The sequence below is a fragment of the Sphaerodactylus townsendi genome, linkage group LG01 (genome assembly GCF_021028975.2).
Source record: "Sphaerodactylus townsendi isolate TG3544 linkage group LG01, MPM_Stown_v2.3, whole genome shotgun sequence".
Taxonomy (NCBI): domain Eukaryota; kingdom Metazoa; phylum Chordata; class Lepidosauria; order Squamata; family Sphaerodactylidae; genus Sphaerodactylus; species Sphaerodactylus townsendi.
The window spans coordinates 87,990,649-88,016,716 of record NC_059425.1 but is presented as its reverse complement, the minus strand read 5'-3'; the positions used below and the strand labels follow the sequence as shown (position 1 = coordinate 88,016,716).

General features: G+C 40.8%; 2 protein-coding genes across 4 annotated transcripts in view; one reads left to right on the top strand and one right to left on the bottom strand.

Annotated features, from left to right (window-relative positions):
- The window catches only part of CAPN9 (calpain 9), a 36,299-nt gene extending 35,626 nt beyond the window's left edge, over positions 1 to 673 (bottom strand). Inside the window, exon 1 of the mRNA XM_048486459.1 lies at positions 345 to 673. Within this exon, the coding sequence (XP_048342416.1) occupies positions 345 to 557 (213 nt within the window). The 5' untranslated portion in view covers positions 558 to 673. The remainder of the gene's footprint in view (positions 1 to 344) is intronic.
- Positions 674 to 13,044: 12,371 nt separating this feature from the next.
- On the top strand, positions 13,045 to 22,160 carry AGT (angiotensinogen). Of its 3 annotated transcripts, XM_048486447.1 has the most exons (6): positions 13,045 to 13,218; positions 13,730 to 13,838; positions 14,068 to 14,857; positions 17,957 to 18,224; positions 19,905 to 20,049; positions 21,848 to 22,160. In XM_048486447.1, the coding sequence occupies exons 3-6, from the start codon at positions 14,092 to 14,094 to the stop codon at positions 22,031 to 22,033; spliced, it is 1,365 nt and encodes a 454-aa protein (XP_048342404.1). In that variant the 5' UTR covers positions 13,045 to 13,218; positions 13,730 to 13,838; positions 14,068 to 14,091; the 3' UTR covers positions 22,034 to 22,160. The 3 variants fall into 3 exon arrangements, with proteins under 3 accessions (XP_048342404.1, XP_048342385.1, XP_048342396.1); XM_048486428.1 differs by lacking the exon at positions 13,730 to 13,838; XM_048486439.1 differs by lacking the exon at positions 13,045 to 13,218 and having other exon boundaries at positions 13,597 to 13,838.
- Positions 22,161 to 26,068: the final 3,908 nt, after the last annotated feature.

The window sequence follows — 26,068 nt, the reverse complement described above, 5'->3', positions numbered from 1 at the left end:
CTTGATCCTCCTTTCATTTTTTAACTCCCTTCCCCACAGCAGCTTTTTGTGATACCTGAAAATTCATTGCTGGAGCCTGTGGAACTCCCAAGGACAAAAAAAAAAACACACTGGGTCTCACTGGGAGTGACATTGGGGATGGAAAATCTATCAAAGTTATCCCCCCATTATTCTAGTGCTGATGGACGTTTTAGTGGAGGAAACACAGCAGAGTCATTTGGTGCAAAAGCAAAGTGCAGGCAATACCTGCTAATTCCTCCTTCTTTAATTATAAATAATCAGATGCCTGATTCTCCACAACATTGTACATAATGAGAGTAATAGAAAAATACATTTCTGCTCACCCCAGGCCTTTTCCACACAAAGGGAACGGGAGGCTTCTCACTGAAGAAAAGTGAAGAGTCCTTGGCTGGGAAGTCACAGTCCTCAAAGAGTATCCCCTTCTGTTGGCATTGAAGCTTTAGCTCCTTGTACGACTGGCCCGTGGAATGTGTAGAGCGTGCACTTTGGGGCACAGAGGGAACCTGTGGACTTGAATCCTGGTAGATGTAAGGCATTGCTGTACCCTTAGTTGTGCCAGGTAGCTAAGATGGGGGAAGCAAAAAGCTAGGAGGAGAAACTGTAAAACTCCAGCCCACAAAATGAGGGAGATACAATCAAATTGATCCTTACAGTAAGCAACAAATTGGGGAAGTGAAAAAGCAAGTCTCTGGGTAGAAAGCCCCTCCTCTTTTGCACCTTTTTGACTGGCAGAAGAAACAATGAAAGAAAGGAACACCCTGATAACAAACAGAAAAGAAAACTTGTTTGGCCTCTTCAGGTGCTCCAGCTGTTCAATGTATGCCCTCTGGGACATTAACTCAGAAACCACAGTGCTGAGCACAGAGAATATTCTGTACTGACCATTACTCTCGGTGCACCCAGAGACACTGGGCACTCCCAAACCAGTTCTTTTGTGTCCCAGTGATAAGCAGAGGGCGTGAAAGTTGTGTCATTACCTTAGCTGGCTGACTGGGTTTGAGAAATGTTAATAGGCATGATATCTGAAATATAAGAAATGTGAAATGAAGTGGTGTTAGGAGATTTTTACTAAGTTCCTATTACACTGAAAGATCTTAGTTGAGTCAGTCATGTTAGAATGCCCACAGGTGTCTGCCATGGGTCCCATTGACCAAACATACTCTGAAAGTTCTGAAAATTCTGTAATTTAATTCCCAGGTATGTGCAGGACCAATTCAAACTTTGGCTGTGACAAGCGAGAAGGGGCTTGCTTGATAGAAACACAGCTGGAAGGAAATAATGTGGTAAGTCTCTCCAAATTAATGCTCCCTGGTTATGCTGTCCTCCACCAGCCCTGTGGCCATGGGTCCTTCAACTTCTACAAATTTCCGGTACACACTATAACTGGCATTAACTATGCCAAAGATGCCTCACCAGCCCAGGATTTTATAGTTTCTTTCACTGCCTTGGGCCTCTATCAAATTGTGTCAGGCCCAACACATGAGAGAGGTCACACACTGGTTTTAAGCTTTTGCACAGACCAGCTGAGGGATGGCCTGGTTTCAGTTTGATCTGAAGCATGATCTGACCACTACCTACTTAAAGCCAAGGTAAACATAACTTCAATACCCCTTAGGAGAGGTGGTCCCATTAAAATGGTCCTCTCATGGAGGCTCGTGAATCCTACTGGATTGGAAAAGGCTCTGGGGGATTTTAGAATCCCAAACATACGTTCAACTGTGGCTTGTGAAGTGCCTTGAAGCTATCAACAAAGTTGCCCCTCTAACAGCACTCCCATCCCTGGGGTGTAAACTGACCCCCAATTTACTATGGAACTGGGTGACCTGGAGAGTGCTGGGAGACATCTAGAATGACTTTGGCAGTGAGCCCATATTTAATCTAACTGAACATGCTATAGAGCCCATTGGAAGATTTATTTCCTCTCGGTGTTCACTTAATTCCTTCACAGAAATGGGCAGCCATGGTCGATTCCCCACTTACGATTAGATGCGCGCTCGTCACACAAAATATCCAGGTTTCCAGCAGAACTCCCCACTACACCAGCACCGAAAATGCATTCACTCCGACTCTGCCCCCCCCCCCCCCCTGCTCAGCGCGTGTCTTTTCAGAACCTGGAAGAAAGTAGACCTTTTTGAAAAACACGCGCCAAACAAGGAGAGGTGGGAAAGCTCAGGGGGTGATTCTGGATTCAAAATACCTGCCTTTGCGAGTGACGTGAAGCCTCCCATCCAATCAGGAAGTAGTGGGCATTGCACAGCCCTCTTATTTTATTTCCCGGTGCCGAGATCTATGTCGATTCGTGGCAAGGTTGAATCCAGACATGGGTAGGGAAAGGGAAAATAGTGGAATGGTCTGGCACTAAGATTACTAGAGAAGTGGAAGTAAACCTTTGCTTATTCTCTGGAAAAGCTTATCCAATGATACCCAATTCTTGCAAAACCCCTTACCAACAGAAAGGTGGTAACTCTTACTTACAGCCAAGATAGCTTTCCCTGTATCTAGCAAAATACCAAATTAATACAAATAACTATGGCCATTTCCACACAGCCAGTGAGCGGGGGTGCATCGGCATAAATTATGTTTATGCCAATGCACAGATATAAATGGTATGTTTATACCGTTCGCACAGATGGTCCCGGTAGGGGTGCAGGCGAAGGCACAGCCTTCTCACAGGCTGCGCCTTCCCCAGCCGGCTTACCTTTTCCTGCTGGCTGCCATCGCGTTATGACAATGAAATTATGAAATTATGACAATGAATTATGACAATGAAAAAGATGACAATTGTTATTAGGAATATGGTAGAGGAAAGACGTGTATCTCCAGAGAATCTGCATGATTTCTCTGAGGCATTTTCCTTTACAACAGAAGTTTCCTGATTAAAAATAACCACCAGCCTTGACCTTTTCTTTTTTCTTTTCAGAAGTTTCAGTTATACACTGCCTATCTGTTATCTATCCATCCTTCCATCTGTGATATATCTTCAATCACATGTTTATCCTATCTGTTTTGCAAGGAGCTAATAGACCACTTTCAATGCAAAGATTTTCCCCTGTGTGGCTGGCCTGATGGACCTACTTTGCTTGCATGCTTTCATACAATGTCCTACTGATGTGAGGATTCTATAACTTTTCTGTTTGAGCTAGAGCAAAAAACAAGCAAACAAAAACCTTTGACCCAGCTCAAAGGGAAACTGCAGTTGGAGAGTCTATTTGGACACTGTTCCTACACACATTGCTAGTGGGTGTAACATTCTTCTTCCACACCTTCACTCACTCAGGAGTTTTTATCACTCTCCACACCTTGTCACACAAGTAGGGTTGCCAACTCCAGGTTAGGAAATGCCTGGAAATTTGGGAATGGAGACTGAGAAAGGTGGGGTTTGAGGAGGGAGCTTGGCACGGTATAATGCCATAGACTTCACCCTCCAAAGCAGCCCTTTTTTGCTAGGGAACTGGTATGGAAACAAGTTGTAATTCTGAGAGATCTCCAGGCCCCACCTGAATGTTGTCAACTCTGTGCACAGGTTCAGGATTGCAGCTAGATCAGGCAGTTATTGTTCACCGCATGTCATGCCCCTTTTAAAATGCAGAGACAGCCATGATCATTTCACATTCCAGGTCTCTCTCTTACAGAGAGACCACCAGACATGGTAGCCCCGTTCCCCTTAATAATCACTCCTCAATCAGACACTCCTCAATCACTGCAGATGTGTGTGCGTGCACGTGCCAAGCTCTTAGCATGCATGCGTGTGTTTGCGTATTTTCCTGAGATAATATCTTGCCCATAATATCTAACCAAACAAGAAAGTGACATTTAAACTGTGTATGCCAGCCTGAACTCCTTAGAGGAATCTTTAATTTTTGAACTCAAATTAGCAGCAAGCTTCTGGGAAGGGAAAATCAGGCCTGTATTAAATTTTACATTAAAAATTCAAACACGCTCACAAGAAACACCCTTTTCAAACAGCAGGGTAACAGCTACATTTCCCAATTGTATGCAGAAGAAGAAAACTTTATTTACAGTCAATGACCAAATATATTACAAATCTCCAATTTAGTAAAAATATCTACAACAAAACAAGAATGCAGATCTCTCTCCCGTATTCCAGCACTATCCATCTATATATCATTTTACATTGTAAACACACCAAACAGCATAAAAATACTAGACAAAACAAAAGTATCTAAGGGGGATGCCATATTCAGATCATTTTTTCTTTTTCATAATGAATAGACAGAATTTTGCTACCCATTTAGTAATATTATCCTTATCTTGTAATAGTTTTTTCACAACAAACTTTATCAGAAAAATATGTCATCTTGTGTAGTAGATGTGACAGGCATTTTTTCCTTGCCTCCTCATAAAGGGGACACTTTAATAACATATGCTCTATAGTTTCTACAGAATTCCAGAGGAGCAAGAACATAAACCTTTGCAGGCATGATAGGTATCTTTTGATATTTCCCTTCTAATACAGCAGAAGGTAAATGTGCACTTCTTTGCAAAGAGTAAAAAGCTCTCCTTAGATCTCTTGTTATCCAGATAAGTTAAATAAGGAGCAGGGGCAGTGATATATTTATGTGTATAGTATAGAGGAAAATCTGAATATCTTGCCAGATCAGACTCTTGTGATACATCTTTGATTCTTTGGGTAAGTTCCACTTTTAAAATGATCCCAATTCTTTTTGATCATATATGGATGTTATATGGAAGGTCAGCATTTATTACAGGCACTTCTCCATATCTCTAGAGCTCCAACCCTAGGTTTATAAGGATCTTTTGCTAGAAAAGGTCAGAGACCATTTGAATGAGTGTGTAACTTTATCCATTCATATGCCGTTGTTATTATTATCTTATCCTTCAGGCTCATTACTCCTGTTTCAAGCCTAATAAATGTATTTGGGACTCCTGGAGGAAACTGAAGGATTGCTCTTAAAAATTTGGACTGTAGCCTTTCTAGCTGTATCATACTCGATTGTGCAATCCCCAAATAGACACCATATAGAAGTTGTGTCAATATTTTAAATTGTATGCAGGGCAAATACAAACAGAACAATCTACTGCAATTCCAGTTCATGATCACAAGGGGGCAGACTCATCTAAGAAAAAGGAATCAAATCCTTTATGGATCCATATCTGAGCAAACTCAACTTTTTCATCTATGAATGTGTTAGTGCTTACACATATATGAATTCATGTATGGTTGTTAGTAGGCGTGTGTATGTGTATGTGTGCGCACCAACTAATCTAATTCTTCATAGTATCAATTTACTCTGTCTAACATTCCATACTATCCAAACACAATTCTAATTTTATTTTGGGCCTGCGTGTCCCTGATGTGCCATACTTTTGTTAACTTTCTCATTGGGTTTAATGCGGTTTGGTTTATTCCCTAGCACTTTATTCTGAGTTACTGTGGTTGATATTACAGTTAAATTCTTCCTGTGTTACCAATTCATGGGAACTTCTAGAGATTGCAGTATTTTGTTTCCTTTAAATGAGGGAAGACTGGAGCACAGTGGCATCTTCATATCTCATTTATCGCAAATAGAGCATACACACATTCAAACAGGCTGCTCCATAAAGGTGGTCCCTTAGAAAGGAACTTACTTGTCTTTCCCCGAAAATAAGACAGGGTCTTATATTAATTTTTGCTCCAAAAGATGCATTAGGGCTTATTTTCAGGGGATGTCTTATTTTTTTCATGATTTTGTGCCCCCTACCAGCTGCGCCGGGGAATCTGTAACTAGGGCTTATTTTTGGAGTAGGGCTTATATTCAAGCATCCTCCAAAAATCCTGAAAAAATCATGCTAGGGCTTATTTTTGAGGTAGGTCTTATTTTCAGGGAAACAGGGTAGGCATCCAACTCCAGCTGGAAGTTTTCAGCATTATCTCTTTGTGTGTGTGCCTCCCCTCTCTTTCTTGTGCTCTTTTTATGGCTGCCACTTTTTATTCAGCCAAAACTCTAGCTGCTGTTTTTTGCCCCTCCCATTCCTCCGGATTCGGAGTCCCCCTGTCATCTAGGGGACCCACTTCTGTTCTACCTCCCCCTCCTTGGGAGGGTTTAACTGGGTTTGCGGACACCATTTTATTTTACTAAATTTACTGCTGTATTTTTAAACAATTTTAAATTTATATTTAAATTAATTATTTAATGGGGTTTACCTGTATATGTGATATGTGAAATTTGTGTTGTGCACCACCCAGAGTCCTTCGGGGGTTGGGCGGTATAAAAATCCCATAAATCAATCAATCAATCAATCAATCAATCAATCAATCAATCAATCAATCAATCAATCAATCAATCAATCTAGGATATCCATTTCTTTTCAAAAGTCATTTACGTCTAAATAGTGCTTTTTGTGATGAAAGCCACCCTGGCATTTTTTGACAAAGTTTAAATTTATTCCATACCCTTGAAATGGCACATCTAATATAGTGGTTGTTAAAACCCTTGCCAATTTTAACTTTATCACACCCATAAATAGGCATGCCAACCAAATTTTAAATAATGTTCTTCTAAGTCCAGCACTCTTCTGTTTCTCAATGTAATCCATTCTTTCATCCAAACTAAGCACCAGGTGGCAAAATGCAGCTTCAAATTTTTCTCTCTCTTTTGCATCTTAGAGTACCTTATACTTAATGTGTGGTCTTTTCCCTTGTAAAAAATAAGGTGATATATCCTTCTTCTGCCACTGTTCCAATAATGTATCTTTTAACATAATTGGTATAGTCTGAAATAAGAACAACATTCTTGGTAAAATGTTCATCTTAATCACTGAGGCCCTTTCCGCATGGGCCAAAAACGACAGCCTGGGGGCGGTAAAAACGCTGCCCCCAGGCTGCCGTTCGCACAGGCGGCGCTGCTGCAACGCAGCAGCGCCGACCTGACTGCCCTCCCCCTCCCCCAGGGCGGCGTCAGGCCGCCCTAAACAACAACCCTTTAAAGGGTTGTTGTTGGGGGGAAAGCGTCTTCCTGGCGGCACGGTGCGAACCGCACCGCCGGGACCATGCTGTCCTCTGACCCCTGGAGGTCGGAGGGCAGCGTGGGCGTGGGCTTCGACGGGCCAGCAGGCTACGACGGGGACAAGGTGAGTGGGACGGGTAGAAGAGGCGGCTCCGTGCGGAGCCGCCTGCCGTTTGCCGGCCTCTGCTGAGGCCGTCCGCATGCGTGCATGCGAACGGCCTTCGCCTCCACGCCAGCGGAATTCTCGCCGGCGTGGAGGCGACAGGGAGGCCGTGCGGAAACGGCCTGAGATTCTTTCTAGCAGTGATAACTGTAATTTACTCCATTCTGAGAGGTTCTCATTCCATGTTTTGAGATAGTTATTTTGAAGTAGCATACAGTTCTCAGACAACACAACACCAAGGTACTTCACCTTTTTCTCAGTTCTAAATCTTGTTTTACTCATCAGCTCTATTTGATCTTCTTGGGTAGTTTTATTTTTAGTTTTAAACCTGGCAAAGCACCAAACTCTTTCTGTCTAGACATTACCTGTTCATTACCTGTTATGGGGTTCTCCAAAATATACACCAAGTCATCAGCAAATACTTTTTTTTTACATTTTTATACCTTCGGTGCTTTCATCCAATCTTATGACTCTATTTAAAACCTCCAACACAGGAGAAAGTGGTCATCCTTGTCATGTTCCCATCTGGATCTCACATGGATTCATTAAGTCTCCATTAACAATTATTTGTGCAGTTTGTAGTACCTAAATCAATTTCACCCATTTCATAAAATTCTCTCCAAAGTTCAAATTTTCCAAGACCTTAAAATAAGAGAAGAAGTTCAAATTGTCAAATGCTTTCTCAGCATCCAAAAATATCAGGGCTGCTTGTTTTTCATTGTGTCTTTCCAAATATTCCAGCACATCTATTACAGTCCTGACATTGCCTCTATATTGTCTTTTAGATTTAAAAAAGCCACTCTGGTCTTCTTGAATAACTTCTTGTAACACAATTTTCAGTCTGGCACCTAAGATTGTTGTAAATATCGTATAATCATTTTTCAATAATGATGTTGGTCTATAGTTCGTAGTCAAAGATATGTCTTGCCTTTCTTTAGTTATTAATACTATGTTAGCTGTCTTCCATGAAGCTGGCATTATTCCCCTTGTAAGATAGAGTACACCATATGTTGTAAAGGTTGTAATATCTCATTTTCAAAACATTTATAATATAAACCCCAAACCCCATCCAGTTCAGGAGCCTTTCCTAATTTAATTTTTAATAGCCTCTACCACCTCTATTATTGTCATGATGCTGTTCATAATACTCTTCCAGATGTTTTGTCAATTGTAGGAGAAAGAGTCCTTTCTCCCCCTACTGTCAGATCATCACTATGCCACAAATGCTTAGCATAGGGTAGGTATAGCCTAGTCAAGTTACAGAGCAAACCCAAATAAGTCTACTAAAAAATCCCATTTTATTCCATGGGGCTTACTCCCAGGAAAGTGTTCTTAGGATAAGGACTTGTGTACAACACTGATATATAGTCCACTGATGTAAACCCCATAGTTCATTCTCCCTAAATCAGCCACTGATTACTTAATTTTTGGTAAAACTTCAGACAATATCAGGTATTGAAATAAGTCATTTATGGAACTTTTGAGAAATCATTATTGATCTGGATTTGTCCAGTGACTTCTCTATCAAATCAAATGGAATGAACTACTGCATAGGTACATTTATTCATGGCAATAGGTCATTGTGTGTGCTCTGCAGATAGGCTTTCGTCATTATGCAGACGTTCTCCAAGTGGAATACACCTTTACAAGCTTTCTGCCCTCAGGGTTATGTTTATTTAACAACATAAAAACTGCCCTGCTGGATCTGGCCAAAGGTCCAATTTTTATTCTAGCATTCTGTTTCTTTCCAATAGTAACTGGGCAGATGCTTCTGGAAAGCTTCCAAACAGGGTGTGAAGACTTTGGTCGCTTCCCACTGCATCTGGTGCTCATTGATCATGAAAATTCTATTAACTAATACCTAACAGCTGTTGATAGACCTGTCCTTCATGGATTTGTTTAAAGAACACGAGGAACATATTGTTTTAGATATACATTCAGCCTGTCCTAGATGTTTGGGTTATTTATTTACACTTACATCCCACCAAATCTCCCATAGGACTCAAAGAGGCTCACAATAAAAACATACAAAACAATCCATACAATAAATATTATAAATAGTTTTTTTTTAATTAAAACATTATGAATAACATAATCTTAAAAACAGATTACAAAAACAGATGGCGTTAAAAAAAACCTAACATGGCAGCATAAAAACAGATGCACGTGCCATATCCAGATGAGGACCAGAAATTATCTTTTAAAGAAAGGGATGCCCGGCTGGCCTGGCAGAAATGGCCTGGCAGAACAACTCTGTTTTACAGGCACTGCGGAACTGAGACAGACTCCACCGGGCCCAGATGTCACCAGGGAGAGTGTTCCACAAGATAAGCTGCGAAAGCCCTGGCCCGTGTCATAGCCAGCTGAACATCCCTGGGACTTGAGACCATCAACAAGTTCCCCTCCACAGACTGGAGGGGTCTTTGAGGGCAACATGGGGAGAGGAGGTCACGCAGATATGCAGGTCCAAGACCACTAATGGCCTTAGAGGTTAATACTACGATTTTGAAGACGATTCAGTACTCAACAGGCAGCCAATGTTGGTCTTTCAGGCAGGTGTCATATGGTCCCATTAACAATAAGCTAATTTAAATATCTAACAAATGCAAGTATCTTCTATTCCAGAGATATAAAATAATAGCTGCCTGGAAAATGAGTAAAAGATATTTTCTTTATCAGAGACAGATCAGTACTGTTAGGCACCGTGACCCAAATAAGGAATCAAATTATTTTAATCAAACATTTTAATCTTTGCTTTTATAAACTCATGTCCATGATTTGCTGTGTATCCGAATGTAGGAAAAATCAGCTCTGTACAAATATTATGTTCGCAGTTTTGTACATGTGCGGGAACTCACTGCTCCTCACAGCTTCCTCTTCAAATCTTTACTAGACACTTGGCATGATCTTCACACATGATTTTGCCTGCACTTATGTTGGAAAAATGTTACCTCGTCAAGTATATACTTAGCTTCACACTTTACTATAGCCAGTTGTAGCTTTCTAATGAATTTATATAGTATTGGCTTTGAAACACAAATTTGTCATTTTCCTACATTATATTTTACCAGTTGAGGTAATGAGGGACTGAACAGCATTTCATGCTTTATAGAGCATTCAGCTATTTTGGTGAATTTTTTGGAGTTTCTCTGCAGCAGCTCCTAAAGTATCATACAACAAATCTGACAATTTACTTTTCCTATCAGCTTTGTTTTGAAATTCCTTTGTAAAATACAATCGTAAAGCACAACCTCTCCTATTTACTTCCAATTAATCTTCTAAGAGCTGAGTGCTTCTCTATTCAACAGCACGTTTTGAGCTCCCTGAGTGTGTATTCAAGTTGAGGTGGGATTGGTGAAAGTCCCTTTGGTGGCATTCTGTGGACAACTCATTGGCACATGAGCCAGCAAGACTACTATAAAATGGACAAGATGGCCTATGTGGCCCTTTCAGCGCTATGATCCTATGATTGTTAAAGAACAGTTCTATTTGGTTCCACTAATGGTATTATGGTTGATGGAAATCATGGGAAAAGCATAATTCTTCCATATCACATTTCTTACCTTGAGCAAATACATATGGATCCCACACAAGTATCAACTGTGGATTTAGTGTATAGGAAAACTAATTAGAAAATCTCTGTTGGGTTTGGACCTTTACAAAATCTAATCATCAAATTACTAAATAGAGGACACATATGAATGATTAAATACAAAGATAATGCTGGTGATCTAAGAAGACATAAGGAACATCCAGTGATTTTCCAGCACTCATACTGCTGTGTTGTATCACTGAGAACACAATGTTTGCCAGTTTGCAAGTGCATCAGTACTATGTAGGTTGTGAAATGTGCCTGCATGGGTGCCATGGACTTCCACTGAACTGTGTCTGTGATATCAGTTATAGCTAGCAGTATTGCTCCTGTGCCATTTTTTTAAAAAGTTTGCATATAATATATTTTTATTTCACTATTTTTCCAAAGATTTATAGAGGCTCAGAGCTCTAGTGCCAACCTACTGAAATTTAGGACTGTTATGTAAATTATTGAGAAGAAAGTCTGGCTATCTTTTTGTTATGTGGATCCTGATAGCAAGTAAATGGTGCCCAATTCCACTGAAAATCATTGATGAAGATAGAAATTACCTTATTCTGAATCAGCTAAGGGCCAGACATAACTGTGAATGCCTCAGCCATTTAAAAAGGATCAGACCACAGTTCAGCAAGCTGAGAAACTCTAGTTTCTTCCCTTTCAATTATGATAATGGTCACACACTCCCATCCTTGCAGCCATTTTGGCACTTGAAAAAAGTGTAGGAGGCCCAATCAGGACAGAACTGTTGCATCATTTTAAAATCTCTTAAAAATGGCAGCATCATCTGAGGGTGCTATCATGTCTTGTTTGGCCCTGATGTATCCATCTTTACAGGGCATGTTCTGTCAGCAGCTTTCCATGGCCTTAAGCAGGGCTGTCTCCTAGCCCTGATACTTGAGATAATTTTATTGTATAGTCCTAGACATTGTATCCTTCTGAGTCAATGGGAGCTAATGGACTTAGGCCCCTTCCGCACATTACAGGGAGAGTGGGTTGCAGTTGGGATAAAGTAAACTGCTTTCTTGTTTTCGTGTTCACATGCCTCCATGCAGGCAGCGACTGCAGCCTGTAGAAACAATGTGAATTGCTCTTGTGCCTTTGCATGGAGGCACATATTTTTTTAAAAAAATTACCTCTCTCCACTGTGTAGCTATGCAGGCAGGCACAAATGTACCTCCACAGCCATGCTGATGTCTCACGATGCCACGAGACGTCCCTGTGACCCTGCGTGGCTACACAGCTGCAAGGCAGGAAATTAAAAAAAAGGAAAGTGTGCCCAATTAAAGCACCTCCTGCTCAGCCATTCGCTTGTGAGTAGCTGCAACCTGGGTTTTAAAGAAAGAATCATGGATAGTGCAATTCTCAAAAAACCCAACAGACTTAACACTGGGCAGCCTCGCTTTAGGGACAGGATCTATGCGAAGTTTCCCCTCGAAACAGTTTTTTTCTGTCCGTAGTCTGGGTTTATTGGCCCATTTGGAAGGGGCCTTAAAAAGGTATAACTCTGTTTAAGATTCGTGGTGCTAATGAGAGACACCAGGGATTGCAGGCAAAGTATTTTGAATACCATTAGATAGCATGCGGTACATAAACGTGCACCAATCATACCATCTTGTTCAAATGCCATACCTTGTTTAAAAATAATGCTGTCCTTAGTTCAACCTTCTGCAAATATAATATTGCAAATTTGACAACTTCATTTTGTGCAGGTAGTTACAGAGGGTAGCAGTGTTAGTCTGCAGTGGAGGACCTAGATTTGAGTCCAGCAGCACCTTTGAGACCATCACAATTTTGGGCTACAAGCTTTTGAGAGTCGGAGCTCTCTTCCTGAGACACAGAAGTAATTTACAAAACATTAATTAATTAATTTACAAAATAATCCAGAAAGGCTTTAATTCTCAGATGAGCTCAGCCCCAAGGGATGCGGAAGGACAGCAACAGAAACTCCAGTGGAGCTTGAAGACACTGTGGGAAGCAGAATGATACAATGGTCTGAAGAACACAGCCTACAAGTCCTGAGTCTCATGTTTAAGATCTGAGCTTCCCCTGCATATCATTATCCCCAGTTACACTATATAAAGCTATACAGGTGACAATTTACATAACTTCCAGCATGAGCCATTGTTTGCAGTGCACACAGAGGGCAGGATCTAGTCTGCTTCAGGTTCAGAGGAGCAAGTACCTCCAAGGGACTAGGGATATAACAAGCACCAGCCCTGATGAAATGGTCTTATAGGCCAGTATTTACTCTTCTCACTGGAAATGGAAAGAGTAATGAGTGCAAATACATGGAAAAACACATATCCCAGAACACTGCGCTCAGAAGAGCAGGCAGGGGGAAGGGAACAGCTAATGTGTAACTTGGTTTGGCAATCAGACGAATAAAATAGGAACTCAAACTGTCAGCTGCAATCAGACACTGAGTGCACAAAAGAGCTGGATATTCTTATCCTGAGAAAGTGGATCTAAGAGAGGTATGTGCTCATTTTCTACCCTTATAGTTATTGAGAGCAAATGATCTAAACCACAGAATATATACATAGTTTATCCTTACGCCCTCAGTGTACTGTCTTTTTTGTGAATTCCTTATTGACAATTTGACCTTTGACCTTTATTTTTCCAACATCCTCCTCCATGTAAAATACTGTAATGTCTTTGTTTATTTGTGCATGCTATTTTCACATCGTAAATTTAACAAGGTTTAACAATGGAAAACATATTGGCCTTGAGTGATGTATTAATATGCCCCCTTCACATGTTACAGAAGGACACCCCCAACCCCAGTTTATTCTATTTTGGATCTCAGTGACTTTGATTTGCACCAATAATTTACAACTGCAAATAAATTTAAGCATGTAAAATTGGGTATTAGCACTGTGACAGAAATCAGTAAATACCACAATGATGGGCAGAGAAACCCTGTATATTTGCATCTATCCATGCTCTGTGGTGGTTCTACTCATAACTCTTTCCTTTCCCTGCTAGACTTTGAGTGATAATCTTTGCTCCATATGTTGTCATTGGCAATGGCTGCTCCTTTACAAGCCTCAGACTCCCATAAGGCTGATTCTTCATCTTCTTAATCTGATAACAGGTATATTTTAATGAGTTCCTACAAGTGGCACATCCCATTAAATAACTTTAAAAAGACTATACTGAAACCCATGTTCAGAAAAAAGTGGAATGTGCATCTAATAAGTCACCCATGAACAGCAGTTTCCCTACATGAGGGACACCAAATTCTTCATTTGCACTGTTTGTGGGTTGCATCACATATAATGGAAATTACTCATAAAATGTCAACTTTGTTTTTTCTTATGCAGGCATAGTTGAAACAGTAGGCAAACATGAACCCAGGAGTGAGTTTGCTGTGCATCCTTGTGTGTGCTATCTCCATTGGTTGTGATCGGGTGTATGTTCACCCCTTCCATCTCTTTGCATACAACCAAGAGAGCTGCAAGGGACTGGAAGACAAGGAACGACTGGAGAAAACCTTTGTTCCCATCTCAATTGAATCTCCCATCACCCCGGCATATGAAGAAAGTGTCAGGAACAAGAGTGAGGAGGAACCACACATTTTAGGAGTGGACTATTTAAAAGACTCCGCCTACGTGCTTGGGGCACGTATCTATAGAAAGCTGATGGAAATGCACACGGGGGAAAATATTCTTCTGTCTCCCACAAGCATATACCAGTCCCTTCTCATCTTCTACTTAGGGGCTTCTGGACACACAGCAAGTGAACTGCAGAGTCTGTTAGGATTTGACTTCCCCTCAATTAGTCAAGATTGCACGTCCAAAATTGATGGGCACAAAATCCTTCCTGTCCTGAGGACCATCAGCAATCCCAGTGGGGTGGATGAGTTGCTTTTTACCAAGCTTTTCTGCCTTTTTTCTGCTCCTAGTGTCCATTTATCTGAATTTTTTGTCCATGAATTAACCTTTGCTGACATTAATTTCTATGTACGAGCCATTGACTTTACAAATCCCTCTCGAGTAGGAGAACAAATTGACGCTTTTGTCAAAACCAAAAATGCGCACCCGGGCAAGTCCTCGATAACAGACATTGATCCAGCAAGCAACTTGTTGTTTGCAACCTATACTCAATTCAAAGGTAAGAGGGAAAATCCTCACATCTTAATACTTATGACAGTCACTGGGAAAAATCAAAAAATAATTTTACTTTCAGCTGCTCCATTCCACTTTGAGTGTATAAATTAATGTTTTTGTTTCCAATCATTCATATAGTCTACTAGAGAAAATGCTCCAACATGTTGTGAAGGCAGGAGATCATGAGGAGTTAAATTCCAACCTCCTTTATACTCAGACCTTAATTCTCCTAAGATCTTCTTTTCTTTTGATCTTTGCTACTGGTCAGATTTTCTATATATGTATATATAACCTTTTGGGTGCTATCTTCAGTTGTCTCACCCTGTACCTCTTTAAAATAAATGTACATCTGAACTAGCTTAGGGAACTTCCTCTGTTATCTCAGATAACCATGTAAGAAACTTTTCCAACAAATAAATAGTAGAATTGTGTAAAACACCTCAGAAGATTAGGATAGGAGGGAATATTATTAATAAAGAAGCCATTTTATTTACATATATTACAATGTTTTCAAAGTTCAGTAGTGTGTGGCTGATTGTTAAGATTTCAGCTAGACACAGAGTACTTAATGCTCTAAAAATAAGATAGAGGTATTTATTTAACTTTTATCTTGCTTTCACAGATTTAACCCAAGCTAGTATATAGAGGTTCATGTGTTAACTCTCATTCCTATAAGTTATGTGGAAAGGACCTCCTCCCAACTCACTTTCCTTTCAGACTTCTCAAAACTTTACAATCACTTCACAGCATTTGAAATAATTCAAAACTAATAAGCTTTCTAAGAATGGCAAAAAACTGTTGCAAGATAGAGCTGGACATTCTAAAAATCGAAATAGGCAGCAACTCAAAATCTCATTCTCCAAGCTACATTCTCTCCCCACTTTCCAGCCTTTGACCCCACCATTCTATCTGGCACACACACAACCCCCACCGCCCCTGACAGAACATAATAATCCTAGAGCACAATCACATTCTAGAAACAAATTAAAACCACCAAATCCCTAATTATACCAGTATTCCATCAGGGAGTAGTTGCTGAATGTACCCACTACAAAAAAAATATGGGTACTTGACATGAGGAGGTAGCCAAGAAAAAACCACCATATGGTGAGGAGGTTATCTATACATAACCTGCACATTGGTGGCAGAGAAGAAAACCACAGCAAAAGGAGGAAAATGGTTGTCTAAGCAAGATCTGCACACTAAAACAACAATCAAATGGAGAGGGAATGAAAGGAAAGTCCCACCAAATATAGTGAAGAATTGACTTGTGCTGGAGGGTGTATGCCTCATATTCCAAACCTGCTCTCCTACCCTATCATACCTGCTCTCTCTCCCTGACAACCCCTCATTTGCATATACATGATATAGATGGCCATCTGAGATCTTACTAACGTCCTATATCATTTAGAAAATTTGACACAATGCTTAGAACAGGAACAAAATAATTTTGGCCACAAGTACCCATCTACTACAAAAATTATGGCAGTTCCATTTGGACTTCCAGTTCAACATTTTTTTTTCATTTTCCTTCTTTTCTCATTTGTGACACATCTGTGTCCTTTGGGGTCCTTTGATGGTTTCTTGAAAGGATGGCTGATGTTTCTCATCCCTAACTTGGGTGTTTCATCTCCTCTTATATTGGCCCTGAACTTATTCATGCTCTCCTCCCATATACTCTCTTATCTTACTACTAAGTTTTTCAATATAATTTCTATGTTTTGATACAAATTTTTTCATGCGATGAAGAAAAATCATTCACATTTTAAAAATCAGTTGACTTCTCTATGGAGTCAAAATCAGAAGCCTCATTAAGAGACAGAGAAGCATTGTTCATGTCAATTAGGTTGACTTCTGTTCTTACAAAGTCTGACTTCTCCAAGTCTTCTCCAACCACGTAAGGATGATGATCCAATTAACTACCAACAAGGGATTTGATAGGCAAATCATGGAACATTCTAATTGATCATAAATGGCCTTAAAAAGTGTTTCATTTTGTACAACATTGAGGGACGGGTAGGTTGTTGGATTGTCAATAATACCCTCTTAGTTGCTGGCAGGGTAGGCAGCCAAGAAATGGCTCAACGATTGGGATCATTATATTCAATGTGAAGAAGCTCACACAGGGATTTTCAAGAACCTTTCCTTGGGTGTGGTGCTGAATCTAGTTGAACAGAGAAAAGGATACCCAGTTATCAAAGGTGATATCCTCACTGGCAATTAATCCTGGGATAGTCACCCGAAATATCCAGGTTCCCTCGAGATCTCCTCATGGCCAAATTGCAGGACACAGATCGGTCCTGTTTCTGGTGCCCCCCCCCCCTTTATCATGGGATTTTCCTGGACCTGCTTGTTTATAACCTTTTGAAAAAACACTCCAATGGGAGCTAATAGGAGATGAGGGCTACACATTTGAGGGTCCATAACTTTGGCTCCCATGAACCAAACTTCACCAAACCTGGGCGGTATCATCAGGAGGGTTTCCTAAAGATACTCTGAAATTTTGGTGCTGCTAGCTTAACAATTGCACCCCTGACAGCAGGCACCCCCCCCCCCCAAGGGGCAGGCCTAGATGTCTTCACTAGAAACATGCTGCAGTGAGGATGTTGGAACCTGGATGAAAAGGTGCCAATTCTTTTCAACCTTAGTTGTATCTAGATTCAATTTTCAGTGGGAATTCAGCCAAACTCTCTAGGGAACAAGAAACACAGTTTACCCCAGTGACTTTCTCAAAGTCAAGTGATACGAGCTATAAATGGGAGAGATGTCTGGAGATGCTTCTTGCTATTATTTCCACAATATGTTTCAAGATCCCTCTACCGACGCCATAAATAAATAGTCAGAATGAAACTATGAAGCTGAATTGAAAGGCACTCCTCTAGCTGCAAATGTAAAGACATCTTCCATCAGTGGAAGGGCACCTTTGGATTCAACCAGCGGTGGGATTCAAATAATTTAACAACTGGTTCCGTTGGTGTGATTCATATTTCCCTGTGTTCTTTCTTTTTTTAAACACCAAATCTAATTGCATAAATGTGCTGTGGGGAAGCTTATCAGAAAGCCAAATAAATAAGTTCATTCCATTTTCTCTTTTTTTTTTCAGCCATTGTGAAGGGAGCCTCACTTCTGAATGAGCCTCAGGAATTCTGGACCAATTCAGAAACAAAGATCTTAGTGCCTATGATGAGAGTCACTGGAAACTTTGAGCATAAATTTGACAGTAACCTGAATCTGTCCGTCATTAAAATCGCTGTCAGTGAGAGCATCGTTCTGCTGCTATTACAGCCCATCAACAATGAAGACCTGACCAGTGCTGAGGCCCAGTATTCTTTGCAGCCTTCTTATCTGTGGCTGCAAAAATTGTCACTGAGGTATGTTATTATGGGGAACAGCAAGGTTTATTAGACTGTAAGAATTAGCTTTGAGGATCAGTGACCATCTCAGGTAGTATCTCAAATGTCTTGCACTTGGGTCAGTCACTGAACAGATTAAGGCTCATTAAGTTACATATTGGAATCAAAATCCAATTATAAAATGGTGCACTCCAGCTATAGTCTAACATCATCCAGATAAGTTAGTAACTACCCTGTTTCCCCGAATATAAGACATCCCAGAAAAATAAAACATAGTAGAGGTTTTGCTGAAGTGCGAAATATAAGGCATCCCCCGAAAGTAAGACATAGCAAAGTTTATATATATATATATATATGTTTTTGTTTCTGCCCTGCTTCTCTAAACACAGCTGTCTAATTTTCTCTTTTTCACATGGATAAAAATGGTTTAATAATCCAATTAGACCAAACGGGAGACTTTGTGTGGGTCTTCAGGCAAATCATTTATTTACTTAGGATATCCATACAGAGTTTTTCAGTCATAATAGTTATCTAACATAATAACATAATAGTTATAAAATATCTAGGCAGAATTTCAATATATTAAACAAAATAAGATGTGAATATAAGAGAAATCAGGGGAAAAACATAAACATACGAAATAAAAAGTTTAGAGAAGACACTGAAAATGTAAACGGTGGTGCAAAATAGGCATTTCAGGAATCTTAGTAGAAAGGACATGGTTTATCAATGTAGCTCACAGACTGAGCTACCATCTCGACCCCAACAGTCAGTCAGTTAAGTTCAAGATGAGGTCCCTCCGTTGTGCAAAACTGAAGACTATCAAACTAGTTGTGAACACCTTGTTTGCAAAAAGAAGTCACGGAAGACTGACCTCAACTGGACCACATGACTTTAGGAAATCACTTGAAAGTCTAGATTTAATTTGCCTAGACATATTTGAGAAAATAATGGTTGAAGACTGTTGGGCAAGAATTAAACATTATTCCATGTTGGAGTAATGTAACAAAACTCTGGAAATGACAACATGCTTAATGGCATTTTGTAAGAAAGGAGACAAATGGTAGGTAGCAAACTCATTGAACTGGAAGTTTAAACATGGCTGCAAGACTGGCTCAAAATAAATGCAAGATTAGAACACAGAACATGGCATGTAATGCAGCATATATCGCATCCTATCACATATTCTCTCCTTATTCGGGAAAGCTATCTAAACATGCAGCAAAAGGGCATCAAAAGAGCCCCTTTTATTATGTGTATGAAGTGGTAGCATGTCAAGTATGTTTACATGAGTACTTGATATCATGTCATGAAACATTTCACCTGTCCATTTCTAAACATTAAGCCTCTATAAAAGGAAAAATATACTTTTCTCCAGAGCTGTTGGCAAACCTCAGCATGTGGAGAAGGGGAAAAATTGTACAAAATATGTCTGAAAGTCCAAGGGTTGGATCTAAAAGAGGATAAAACCCTTCCCCCACCCCCCCCCCCCCCCCCCGGCACCTTGAAAGAATTCCTCTGAAAATATAATTGAGGTCTCAGGACTTGCATGCATGGCCTAAAAACGATGTGGCTGGGGCTGGGAGTCAAATTTAGGAGGGGTGGGTGCATAAGGAGCCCACATTGCAGGAGGGAGGATGTTACTGAAAGAAAATTATAAATTGTTAAAAAATGCCTCTCTTTTTGTATTTCTTACAGACGAATCAACTTAACTTTGCCAAAGTTATCCTTTGAAAGTGTTTATAACCTTCAGGACCCCCTTAATAAAATGGGCCTACCTGAACTGCTGGGAAAGAATGCTAACTTCAGTATAATGAGTGATGTTAACCTGAATGTTAGAAAGGTACAATTCCTATTTTGCACATGTTTCACATGCACCAAATTCTATGTAAACTGTAGGATAAGGAACCAGCTAAAACATACAGTGGAAAACAAAGGTAGCTGTTTTAGGGGGGAAATAGATAGTATAAAATAGTGAATTTCAACAGTGGAAGCAACCAAAATGAACACTATGGGACAGTGAAAGTTGGATGAAGGAACTTATCAGAAAATAAACATTACAAGTAGAGGAGTACCTCGTTTCCCCAAGCCCACTTTTGCTTCCCTGAAAATTCTCATAGTCTCTCTCTTTTTTATGTTTCTTTCTTTCCTACTCACCAGCACACACCAGTAAACATTCCATCTGTCTTCAGCTTTCTTGCCTTCCCGCCCTTTGGCATCCTCTTTCAAGGAAAACTATGAGCCTGTGGTGTGATGCCCAGATCCCCAATTTTTTAAAAGATTTCAGATTTTTCTCATACTGTGGGCTTTTTCAGGTTTATAGAAAGATCTGGAGAGTCTTGACCTGGAGAACCCAGGCTACGTGATCTTGTTTGATCTTGGAAGCTAAGAGGGTTGGCGTCAGTATTTGGATGGGAAACCACCAAGGAATACGAGGGTCATGGCATGAAGGCAGACAATAGCAAACCATCTCTAAATGTCTCTTGCCTTGAAAACCGCATGGGGTTGCTATACAGCTGTGATTGCCTACTCATGGCCCCAATCTCTGGATTTAAGCCATAGTGAGAATTAGATATATTTACCAGTAGGCCACACGATTCTCCCTCGCTTTTGCCTCCTCGCCTATCCCTCACCCTTCTCTTCCTTTCTGTCTCTCTCATTCTTTCTCTGTCTCTCTCCCCATACCTACTGTCATGCCTTCTGTTTTTCTTTTTCTTTCTCTCTTATGTCACTCCTCCTCTCTCTCTCCTTTTTCCTTGTCTACTTAACCCATTCTTTCTCTCTTACCCTGTCTCTTTCTCCCTTCCCCCTATGCCCACTGTCAGTACTCCTCTCTTTCTCTCCCTAGCTCACCACATCACTCTTCCTTCTTTTGTCTCTCCCCCATCACTTACTTGGATCATGCCTACTGGAACTGTGAGTCTCCTGTGCCAGTCTCGCTTGGAAAGGGTAATAAACAAACAAATAAAAATATTAATATTTTAGTCTCAAAGCAACAGTATGAGGTCGGTCGGGTTGATGAATCACACACAACACTGTTTATTTGCACACCTTGATATTGAAGGTTCCAGTTACATGGTTCCAGTCACATGGGTAGCATTCACAGTCAACAAGTGGACATCTCAAGCATTTCAGGGCATGTAGCTGTTTTTCACAGGATGTTTTGAAGATAAGAATAAACTAATACCACTGGTATATCCACTTTAACACTTTGAGAATCATAATAGCAGAACATAACAGATGTGGACACTATGTGAGGCGCACCAAGATAAAATACAAGAAGTGATCCAATCTAGTATTTCATGGCCTCTAATTCCAAAGAGAAGGGAGCAGACTTTAAGAAATTCTAACTAAAATTGAGCTTAGCTAATGTTATACAATTCAATAATGTTTTAAAATACAAACTCTTTAATATTATCATTGCCATGGCCTTTCTGTAGTACAAACCTCATTAAGTCTTCTATAAACATTATCAGTCACATCTTAGAGAATTTTCATTTGTGATGATTGATATAAGCCCTTTTGTTTTGCACTTTTAAAATACCTTTTCATTTACTGTACTTGGATTTTCATTTGCTGTCCCTCTGTCATGCCCTGTAGCCTCAGACTAGCAGACTCACTATGTTCGTTTGCAATTGCAGATTATAAATCAGCAACTGTTTGAACTCCATCCTGGTGAAGCAGATCAAGCCGAAAACCCCACAGAACAAAATGAAGACACTGAGACCCTCAGCATAGCACTGAACAAGCCTTTCCTGATAGCAGTGCATGTAAAAGAGTCCAACGCTTTGCTGTATTTTGGTAGAGTGGTGAACCCATTGCAATGAGCATAAATTTCACATTAATATGATTTCCCTGACTTTCTTCAGTATTTTCCCTTTGTAATTGTTTTTATTGCCATGTTGAACTGTCATTTGACATTTTGGAATAAACCTGACATGTTGTTCAAACCTATGTCTGATATAAGGATCAGTAGCTCCCTTTCACTTAAAGGTGGTTATAAGCCTCATTATACCACCAGGGATGTCTGTGGATCACTCAAATGACTCTATTCTTGAATCTGATCAGAAGGTTAAGAATAGCAGATTCAGTTTATTGGTGAGACAGCACAGGTGACCAACTCTCTAAGTAATTACATAGACACTGCTGTATGTTATCAGTTGATAAACAGTAGCTTGTAAATCACCCTGCTTTTTAGCTAAGGCCAAGGAAACGATGAGCTTCAGCACACCGGCTTTTTCCACACAATCAAAATAAGTCATCCTGCCAACATCTTTAGAAAACCCATCTCCTCACTGTTGATCCAGACAGCATGGACAAAAATAAAGCATTTGAGGAGATAGCAGGAGAATGCAAATCATGCATTTTATTGTTCCCGCCCAACTTATAAAGCTTTTTATTTTCATTTTCCCCTGCCCGCCATTTTCTGCTGCTTGACTCCTCTGTGCAGCCTGCCATTTGCTGAAGATCCCTTTGGATGGTTGTGGTGGGTTTTCCAGGCTGTGTGGCCGTGGTCTGGTGGATCTTGTTGCTAACGTTTCGCCTGCATCTGTGGCTGGCATCTTCAGAGGTGTCTCACAGAGAAAAGTGTTTCACACGGTGTCTAGAATTGGCACGGAGTCTCATTTCAAGTTGTTCTAGCTTCAAAGACACATCATTGAATTTTTTTAAAAAAAACAGAAAAACTATACATTGCCAAAATAGACAGGAAAAGCTGAGTTCAATTATGTACTTTATTGACTAAAAAGGTGAGTAGCCATGACATTTGCAGAGAAAATGTCCCAGGAGATCTTCAGAAGATTGCAGGCTGCATGGAGGAGTCAAGCAACAGAGAATGGTGATCAGAGGAAAATGAAAGTAGAAAGCTTATAAGTCAAGCAGGAAAAATAAAACCCACCACTCCCTTACCTTAGATCAAGGATTACTGGCTTTTTCAGCTTTCCATCTGCTGATCAGTGGTGGCAATTCCATCAGTACAAAGTCCCCACTGGGTTGGGGGGTGGGATTGGCTGGCTACCACACTGAGAAGGTAGAAAAATAGAATAGCTTGGCCTGTTGCATGACTGCAAAAAGACATTATGACAAACCTTTGGTTGAGCTGACCGCAGGGATGTCTTGTTCTCCAGCTGGTGGACTCTCACATTCCTCCCCTTACACACATACAGAATGCAATTGAAATATTACTGGCTCAGAGGATTTTCAAGTTCCAATTTGCAGTGATATCCAAATGAAGGTGCCTGGTCAAATTGGAGGCTTCTTCCCTCCTATAAACTGGGATACTAAATTTCAATTTAATCTCCATTGGCAATGTTGATGTGTGGGTGTGGGTGTGGGTGTGGGTATGGGGAGGGGGGCACACTTCCATTTTGCCCAGGTGCCTGCAATGGACACAACAGCCTATTGGATCTTGAGTGAAGCCATCACAAAGCAGGAAGGTTCCAGTTGCCTTTTGCATGGGAAGGAAGGAAGTATGTATGTGCGTGGATGGGTAGCACAGAGCAGTGGTGGCGAAACTATGGCATGGGTGCCAGAGGTGGCACTCAGAGCCCTCTCTGTGGGCACGCGCAAACAGAGTCATCCTCACCCCCCACACACGCACACCTAGGCTGGGCCTGGGCTGCTGGGCTCGATTATTAGCATTAAACCTAAGACCTAGTTTTGGGTAAGCAGTGTAGGTAACCCTGTTAAGCGCTGTTCAACCCCACTAATTTTCATGCGAAGAACTAAAGCATGATCCTTTACCTGGGAGTAAGCTCGGATGCTGGCAGTGGGGCTTGCTTCTGAGTAAACCCTCCTAGGGTCGTGATTCACCAGTTGGAAGAGTTGCACGGTTGCTTCAAAGTTACCACCAAGCTTACTCCCAAGTAATGCACGCCTCAGAGTCAACTGTTTTTTTCTAAACTAAAACCTCAGTACTCAGGTTAAATTGCCTGGTTGGCACTTTGCGATAAATAAGTGGAAAGGAATTTGGGCGTCTTAGTTGATAGTTCCATGGGAATGTCAACTCAATGCATGGCAGCTGTGAAAAAGGCAAACTCTATGCTGGGGATAATTAGGAAAGGAGTTGATAATAAAACTGCAAAGATTGTCATGCCCTTATATAAAGCCATCGTGCGACCGCACTTGGAGTACTGTGTTCAGTTCTGGTCGCCACATCTCAAAAAGGATATCGAAGAGATAGAAAAAGTGCAGAGAAGGGCAACGAGGATGATTGAAGGATTAGAGCACCTTCCTTATGAGGAGAGGCTGCAGCGTTTGGGACTCTTTAGTTTGGAGAGGAGACGTCTGAGGGGGGATATGATTGAAGTCTATAAAATTATGCATGGGGTAGAAAATGTTGACAGAGAGAAATTTTTCTCTCTTTCTCACAATACTATAACCAGGGGGCATTCATTGAAAATGCTGGGGGGAAGAATTAGGACTAATAAAAAAGGAAACACTTCTTCACAATACATACATGTGATTGGTGTTTGGAATATGCTGCCACAGGAGGTGGTGATGGCCACTAACCTGGATAGCTTTAAAAGGGGCTTGGAGGAGAAGTCAATCTATGGCTACCAATCTTGATCCTCCTTGATCTTTTGAGGTTGCAAATGCCTTTAGCAGACCAGGTGCTCAGGAGCAGCAGCAGCAGCAGAAGGCCATTGCTTTCACCTCCTGCATGTGAGCTCCCAAAGGCACCTGGTGGGCCACTGCGAGTAGCAGAATGCTGGACTAGATGGACTCTGGTCTGCTCCAGCAGGCTAGTTCTTATGTTCTTAAGTGGGTTTTGGGTTGCCATTTGGGCACTCCGTGTCAAAAAGGTTCGCTATCACTGGCATAGAGGCAAAGCTGACGAGCCATGTTGGGCAGCAACAGGCACAGCACCTGTGAAAATAACTTTGCTGGATTTGATAGCAGACTGTCTTCCACCTGTGAACAGCCTGATGCTTCTATAGGTCAACAAAGCATGATGAGGATATTCACCTCCTGCTCCCCACCCACCCCCCCGGTCCAAGAATCAGAAGTGTAATGCATCTGCATTGTATTTAGATGCTGTGGCTAATTACTTCTAATAGGATTTCATAAATTTACTTATTGCTTTTTCAGGCCACCACAGTGAGTGATCTTCCCTGAACTTTGCAGTAATGGATTCTATAAGTACAAGGACAGGCAGCAGGTGGCCCAAGAGAGGAAGTCTATCTCCTCTCCATCCACGTCCAGTTAAAAGCAGGCCCTTAAACCAGTTTAAACTTAACTGTCTCACTCAAATCAACACAGGACATTAGTGACGACTAATGGAAAGTATTCAATATTAAATTTAACTAGGTTGGGGTCCGGATTGGTCAAGTACTTCTGTGACCTAACCACCATTCATTTTAATAGGCCTTGAATAAAGATTGCCCAAAGCAATGGTCTAGTAAATTAATGAACTGTTATGAGTGAGACAGATTAAGCCCAGGATGGTCTATCCTGGTCATCAACTGTGACTCATTTTGTGGAGGGTCTTTTAAATGCATTTTCTGAAACCCTTCAACTGGAAAATGTCAGAAGTTGAGCCTGGCACTTCCTCCATGGACAGCATATATTTTGCACAGGACTATACAAGTGCATCAAGGCACACCCTAATCCCATGCCCAGATATCTCTCAATCTGCCTGCAACCGCATCTCCAACTTCAAACTGGTGCTTGGCAGTCAACATCTACACTCCTCTGACATTTCCATTTGTAATTGCATGTCAACCAAAATATATTCATTCCATTGTATTTACATATTAGCATAATCCTGAGGAAAAGTCATTTTAGAAATATCCATTTTTACAAGACAATGGTGTGGTACCAAAACAAATCTAAAAACAAATCTGCCTCTGAGTGTTTACGTG